We start from the raw sequence: 7,827 nt of genomic DNA, 5'->3' as shown, positions 1-7,827 counted from the left end.
TGAGTTAAATATTCCACCTGGGCTTGTAACTGCTCGTTTTGGTTTTGGACCTTTTGCAAAGTATCCAACATTTGCTTCAAAGTCGCGGGTGTGATACCCGTTATCACTTCTTGTGTTTTCCTCGGAGCGCTGTTTTTAAGATCCTCTAAGTTTACGTACTCAGGCGGCGTTGATCGTCGCCTGACACCTGGATCTGATTTGGCTATCAGATCTGAGGGCTTTCCCGGAGCTAAATTCACCAGCGACGCTGGTGACTGCGCCACCGAGTGAACACCTTCCGAGGAAGCCTTCTGCTCTTGCTCTTGAAGTATTGCACGATTGTTGTCTCGACCGCCGCCGCGTCCGCCCTGACGACCACCACCCCTCCGGCGATGATCACGGCGGCCCACGCCGCACGAACGGGTCTCCATGAATCGTAACTCTCACCCTCTACGTCACTGGTAGATCTAGGTTAGAGCCACAAACGGCGCCAATGTTCTGTCCTAAGGTAAGTTTACGTCAGAAGAGGAATAGAAAGCAAACCCTAGCAGAGCACCTAAATAGCAAGGATGTAATAAAAATGGAACATTCTCATTAATTGTTAAAAATCTGCAGTACAAGGTGATGACCTTGCATTTTATAGAGGGTTGGTCATGATATGGACCTTTCCTACATTTGGGCCTGACAACTAGAGCCCAAATCCCTATGATACAAGACAAATCTAGAAGAATCTTCCAGCTGGCTTGTGGGTCCGTCTAAAGGGGAGGGCAAGAATCATCAGTGTTTCACCCGCCATGTCTTCCTTCGCCTGGCTGACTCCTTGTTTGGGCGGGCATGGAAGTCTTTATGCTCCGCCCAGTCCAATAATGATAGGTGCGAGTGATATTAATATCAATGTCCATTATCTTTTAATACATATAACAACAATAACACATATTTTAAAATTATACGCAATAAAAAAAATGAAAATCCCCCGTGCATCACACGGGTATAAAATACTAGTATATATATATATAGGGGAATGCTAACTTACTCCCACTTATTTTTTAGAAGGAGTAAGCTAGTAACCAACACCTTTTTAATTGGACTAAAAACCCATTCTTTTATTTTCAAACGAACACAACTTGTTTGGGTATTTAAGTAATTTGCATTTTAATTTTTTTAAATCTGAAAAAAAAAACACAATCTCTCTCCTAATCCCTAACCCTTCTCTATATAGAGCGAATCGTTCCCCTCTTCCTCCATTATCACTTCTCTTTTTCATTCCCTCCCCACCATATGACAAAAAACTTTGCAATTGGCCAGAGCATCCCGTCATGAAAATGGTGCCTTAGATATTGTAAAATCACATGAGAATGGGAAACTACTCAGATCATCAGATGACACCAAATTAAGTTCTGCATGTAATTAATGATCATAAAGAAGAAATTTTTACCCCGCCCACCAACAGTAACTTTCCAGCCCTGGTACTTGATAAGCATAGCATACTAGAGTTTTCAAAAAAAGAGAAGAAGGAGAAAAAAAAATTGTGAGGCTTTGTTTGGATTGGGGGAGGGGGATGGAGTGGAGTGGAGTGGTGGGGGAGGAGGGAGTGATCCATTGTTTGTTTTATTTAAAATATGATGGAAGGGAGTGGTAAGTAGTGGTCCAAGATCCATCATGCTCCATTACTTTCCTTCATATTTGCTCCCCCAAATTGGATGGAAAGGAATGGAAAGAAAAACTCATCACTTAATTAAATTATGAAAATACTATTCTACCCATGGTAACCTCCATACATAACTTCTCCTAGTTGGTGGCCCTAATTTTCTCCCATCACGTAACAATTGAAATAGTTCTGGGCAGAATCTCTGCAACTTCACGTTATTGTGCTAGTGATAATAAATTTGAAACTTATTTGAAGATGGATATTGAGGATGATTATTTTCTAACTTATTTGAAGATGATGGTTTGTGTTTAATTCTGACTATTTGGAAGGGAAAGAATTCTAATTACTCTGATGTTTGACCTCCTTATTAGGTACGCGTGTTTGCTTCTCTGAAGACTGAAGGAACCCACATGATTTGGTGATAACTTAGAAGGGCCCTTGCTTTTGTTTTATGTTATTATCCCTTGTTCCTCTCTTTGTTTCTTGTTTCATTTCGTGTACATTTTCTCTATCTGTTCTATGTTTTTTGTTTTCTATTACTCTGTGTAAAGTTGACACTCATTGTGCCTCTTTATTAGTATTAATTCATTGCTTATCTGAAAAAATAAATTTGAAACTTGTTGGTACTTGGTATGCTCATGTCTTCAATACTCGATCGGAATATAGGAGCATTCATATTCCAGTTGTTAGACACACCAGATTATAAGATATTGAATATTGGCTACCAATTTTCAATTGGTTTTTCAGCTTGTCTTTTATTTTAAAATAAGGGTAATATAGGAATAACAAAAATTATAACCCATTCCGCTCCGTCTATTATCCAAACAATGGAGTGGTAACTTTGTTCCGCTTCGTCATAAAATATCCAAACAATGGAATGAAATTTTTATTCCATTCCGCTCCGCTCCATTCCATTCCATTATATTCCATTCCGCTCCGCTCCATTATGTTCCATCAATCCAAACATAACCTGAGGGATGTCTGATGGAGGAAGAAGAAGTTGGGGGAAGAAGAGAGAGAAAAGGGGAGAGAGTTGAACGGAAATCAAAGGAGAGAGAAATTAAGTTTTTTAAATTAAAAACTGAAACCGAAATTACATAACCACCCTCCAGTTTAAGTTGACTTTAATAAGAGAGTGTTGGATTTTTTGTCTAATTAAAAAGGTGTTGCTAACTTCTTCTAAAAAACAAGTGGGAATAAGTTAGCATTCCCTACACACACATATATATATGGGGAATGCTAACTTACTATATATAATATATATATATATATATATATATATATATATGAGAATTGGACCGATTGTAATTAGTTAATCAGATTTTAGGTGAAATGAACTGATTAACCTAACAAATTAGAAAGTTTAGTTCGGACTAAAAAATATATATATATGAGTGTTGCTAACATTTTTCTAATATTAATAAATATTCCTTTAATTTATATAAGGTAGTCAGGTCTATACTGATCAATAAGAATTTTTTTAGCATTTTTCTTCCCTTTATTCAAGTCAAACCCTAACACCATTTATCCAATTTGTAAAAGAAATTTACATTAAACTTAGGTAAGAGAGTAAGGGCCAGTTTGTTAACCGTTTCCAAAACAGTTTTCAATTTTTAAAAACTGAAAACTTGTTTGGTAAGACCTGTTTTCAAAAACAGTTTTTGAAGACCTATTTTCAAAAACAGTTTTTGAAAACAGTTCTCATTTTCAGTTTTTAAAACTAAAAAACTAAAACAGTTAAAAGATGTTTTCAGTTTCAGTTTTAAGTTTTCAGATATCAGTTTTCTAAATGTTTGAAAACATGTCATTCAAACTGTTTTCTTCTTCTGAAAACTGTTTTTAAGAATTATTTCTGAAAACTGTTTTAAAAACTGAAAACTAGAACTGCAATCAAACAGACCCTAAGTGTTTCAGGTGAAGCCAAAAAAAATACACACACGTCGTGACTACACAATGAAAGTTATGTAGTATACTGAAACTTTAGAGGGATAAATATATAACATTTTTAAATACATGCACAACAGTTTATTGATAGTGAAAATTTTGCCTCATTATAATCATGGTTTTACAGCAGAAAAAACGAGACTGTAATATAAGGCAGGCATAGGCATCCCATGTCGTAATTTAAACCGTAAAAGAACAGCATATCAATAAAGTAACTTCCAACAAATAAATTAATCAATCAGTATATACATTTTCATAGAATAAACGACTCATAGTGATTCTATCAAGACTCGAGCAATATTCGAGTTAAATCAAAAGCAAAATAAGCTGACGCAAAAATAATGGAAAATAAGTAGAATTGACCTTGCTGTAAAAAAAAAGTAGAATTGACCTAAGATTGACGCTTAAAATAAAATCATTTCCAAAAAGTCACTTTTGTCTCCTACCCTGCAAAAAGTGCAAGCAATAAGTATGGGCCCACGTTATGCTAGTCCTAAGTGTCGGCTTGGTTTACGGTTAGAAAGTATGAAAACGGAAAAGTAACACATCTCGAGACACTTCAACAGAAAATGTCTCAACATGTGATATTTTTTCATTTACGTACTTTCTAACGATAAACCAATCAGACTCTTAATACTTAAATTTACCAGTAGAGATTCCTGTCCTATATTTACAATCTGCATTCATCAGTGACACCAAAAACCAAACTCAAACTTTCATGAGATTCCACCTAAAACTCTCCTCAGATCAGATTTCTGCTCTGCAGTAAGCCTTGAAGGATACTTGATGTCCAGCTTAATTTTTAAATTCCCTTTCTTCCCAGGCTCTTTTGATATCGGCATCCCTTCATTAGGGACAACGACATCAGCACCAGGTTTGACAATATCTGTCAATGGGATCGATAGACTCCTTCCATCCAAGGTAGTGAGATTCAAGGTTTTACCTGTAAGGGCCTCAAGAAGTGTAATCTCCTGGTTAATCACCAGATCATTACCCTCCCTTCTATAAACAGCATGTGGTTTCTCATCTATCACGAAAATTAGATCTGCAGGGATGACACCAGGCTCATGGTTACCCTTCTCCAGGAAGGTAATCTTCGTTCCTTTCTTCCAGCCAGGTTTTACCTCAATAGTCAAGATCTCCTCCACATTCCGGCAATTGCTGAAATAAAATTTAAATGTCAAACATTGTAAACAAACATAAATTTCAATTTCTCAGATGTAAAAGAACCACAGCAGAACTTTTTCCAAAAAGGTGAGCATGTCAATAATATGTAAAAAGGCAAATAAACACAATTGTCTATACAACGTGTTGTTAGTATAACAAGTCAATTATTTCCCTGTTTCTTCTTACACTGGAAAGCAGATAGTAAGGCTGTTCTGCAACTCATGACCAACAGGTTACAAGGCCAGCAACCTTACCATTGGGCCAAGACTCACCATTACCTTGACTCTCTGTACATATTTCAATCAAAATCATTGTTCATCCATTGTAAACCATACACTGCTTCTATATATTTGTGATTATTTGCTTCCTCCTTTAAAGTCTCACAATCCCCAATAATCCAGTGTATATACAGCAAAATAGATTTAATTTGCAATTATAAGACTTATAATGACAAAAGCCTTCCCTGTCAAGCAAACCACGTTAAACTCAATGATGGCTAATAAACACAAAACATTATCTCAAGTCATCCTAGAAAAGATGAGAACAACAAGTATTAAGATGGAGACTTAAATTTAACATATTAGAGTAATTAGTTGAGTAGAGGTAGGCTGTTATCAGACTCATACTTAGTCAGCGTAACTGTTAAAGTGGTTAAGCAACTGCCAGATATGTTAACAGTGAAGACTAGAGAGCTTTCTACTATAAATTTAAACAACTGTCATCTGGATTATCTCGCCCAATAAGAACAGCATGATTTCTCAATGGTGAATATAAGAAAACTCAATGAAATGAATCTATAAACTATTATCACTTCACTTCCAAAATGGAAGTAATAATCTACACAGAACCATACAAGCATCAAGAAGAATCAGAAGAGAGCAAAATGCAGCATAAATTCCAAAAAGATAGTGGAAAATGGCAGTTAAGATTCCCAAGTATCAGAAGAGACCAAAAATCAGGATGGTAAATTTTAAATTTGCCATACTCAATTATGTGTTGAGATAAACTTCAAATCACTGGACCAGATTAGTACAGTATTTGAATTCACACAGTAAAGTGTGAATGAATTATCTTTCATAAAGATACGCAAAATCTAGGGCTGTGTCTCTGAAAAAATGGAAGGTGATGAGATTATTTTTGAAATTTATGTGGGGAAGCCTAAAGTTCATTTATATCAGAAACAAACCACTAAAGCAATCAGTTCAAATCAAGATGTGGGGAAAGTAAAAACAAGGATTCATTTGTCTCAATCCATACACTACACAAATGTCAAGGAGGTCGTGTCCTGATAGTCTCAACTTTAGCAGTACTAATACATTAACTAGGTTCAGCCCAAGTAAATGTGAAGTGTGCATGGCCCTCATTACCTGTCTCTCACTGAGATAACAGAAAGTGAATATTGTTTTTCAGGAAGCAAAAGAAAAAAAATTACAAAATCAATGAAGCCATATTACCAAACCAGTCAAGGATACAGACTTCAAGAACAATCAACCATCAGGGGTAATATAGGTCTATTACTAAACAAGCAAAGTCAAACGGGGAGTCGCCATGATATCAATTGAAGGGCAAGACTTCAATGTCATAAACAGAATTTGATATTTGCAAGTAAAATGTACAGTTGATGTTAATGCTTTAACATAGAATTTGTCAGAGTAGATGGAGAATTTGGCATCAAACACAGTTCAATCTACTTCATAAGTTCATATATACTCCATAACACCTTTAAACTGATAAAAAAACAATCTTTTCGACATATAATCACTTAAAGAACCACAGCAATTCAACCAATGCACTACATTTGTAGGTCAGGTTATAATTTAGGGTTTAACATTCAATCTTGGATGAAAATTAGTTTGAAATTGAATCAACCACAATCTCAGAATGAATAATTAACAGAAACACAGAATTTCAAGAACACAAATCATTAGCAAGGTTAGATAATTTTACCCATAAGAATCAGAGACAGTCCTCGAAATCTTCATCTTCTTCATGACACCTTTGCAAAGGTCTTCCAAGCTACACGGCAGCGCGTTCTCCACAGCAGGCGCCTTCCTAGCCGGTCCGCCGCCAAACGCAGCACCGCCATTCGAGGTCCTAAAGAAACTATCCCTCCGCGACGGCCCGCCACCAGCGTCGGCGCCATCAGACCCAAAGAACTCAGCGTAAATATCATCAGCATCGCGCGGGTTGAACCGGAACCCCGAGGTGGCGTTCTGACGCTGTTGCTGCTGTTGCTGTTGCTGTTGCTGTTGCTGGTAGTGGTGGTTGCGGTACGCGGCGGCGCGTGAGGATGAAGCAGCAGATGATGGCGGCGGAAACTGACCGGACTTGAGAATCTCCTCGCCGTAGAGATCGTAGATCTGACGCTTCTGCGGGTCGCTGAGAATGTCGTAAGCTTCAGAGATGAGCTTGAACTTGTTTTCGGCTTCGATTTTTTTGTCACGGTTTTTGTCAGGGTGCCAACTCATCGCGAGCCTCTTGTACGCTTTCTTCAAATCCTCATCGCTCGCGTTTCGATGCACCTTCAACACGTTGTAGTAATCCATGCCCATTTCTCTCTCTCTCTCTCTCTCTCTCTGAAGTTCCGGCACGGTTACAGTTGGTGGCTCAGTGAAGATTGGAGGAGGAGGTGTTGGATATATTTATATATAACCATATGCCGGTGGGTCCATTTGTCTTTATGACTTACCCGTTTAGTTTCTGTTTTTTCGGGTAATTCATTTTTTCCTTTTTTAATTTACGTTACTAGTTTTTTCGGGTAATTGATTTTTTCCTTTTTTACTTTTGGTTTCTTGTTTTTTCACGGTTGGCCGTCATGACACTTATTTTATTAAAATTTCGATCAAAGTAAGTAAATATGCCACTCTTTTTTTTTGATACATCGGAAAAGTAAATATGCCACTCTAAACAAATTATTTTCTTTTTGATGTATCGAATTCTAAACTAAATACCTATTTAACAGTTAGACCTTTTTGAATAATTGATTTTTTCTTTTTCTATTTTTTATTTTTGGTTTTTTATGTTTCCACCGCCGGCCGTCATGAGACAATTAGACTAGTTTCTCACAATAAATTATTTCCCATACACTT

The 7,827-nt window shown here is 36.8% G+C and overlaps 1 protein-coding gene across 1 annotated transcript; it reads right to left on the bottom strand.

Annotated features, from left to right (window-relative positions):
* Window positions 1-3,774: 3,774 nt before the first annotated feature.
* Window positions 3,775-7,360, bottom strand: LOC130736761 (uncharacterized). Its single transcript, XM_057588571.1, has 2 exons — window positions 6,686-7,360; window positions 3,775-4,732 (listed from the first exon to the last, which is right to left on the bottom strand). Exons 1-2 carry the CDS (start codon window positions 7,288-7,290, stop codon window positions 4,288-4,290), a joined length of 1,050 nt encoding a protein of 349 aa, XP_057444554.1. The 5' UTR covers window positions 7,291-7,360; the 3' UTR covers window positions 3,775-4,287.
* Between the last annotated feature and the right edge of the window lie 467 nt (window positions 7,361-7,827).

Source organism: Lotus japonicus, chromosome 1 (genome assembly GCF_012489685.1).
Source record: "Lotus japonicus ecotype B-129 chromosome 1, LjGifu_v1.2".
Classification (NCBI taxonomy): Eukaryota; Viridiplantae; Streptophyta; class Magnoliopsida; order Fabales; family Fabaceae; genus Lotus; species Lotus japonicus.
The sequence above is the reverse complement of the archived record's forward strand: the minus strand, read 5'-3'. Positions and strand labels throughout refer to the sequence as shown.

Excerpts from the sequence above, each read along its gene's own strand:
- LOC130736761 (XM_057588571.1), bottom strand. The coding sequence starts at position 7,290 with ATGGGCATGGATTACTACAACGTGTTGAAGGTGCATCGAAACGCGAGC. Across the intron at positions 4,733-6,685 it reads ACTGTCTCTGATTCTTATGG|CAATTGCCGGAATGTGGAGG; the intron begins GTAAAATTATCT and ends ATTTTATTTCAG.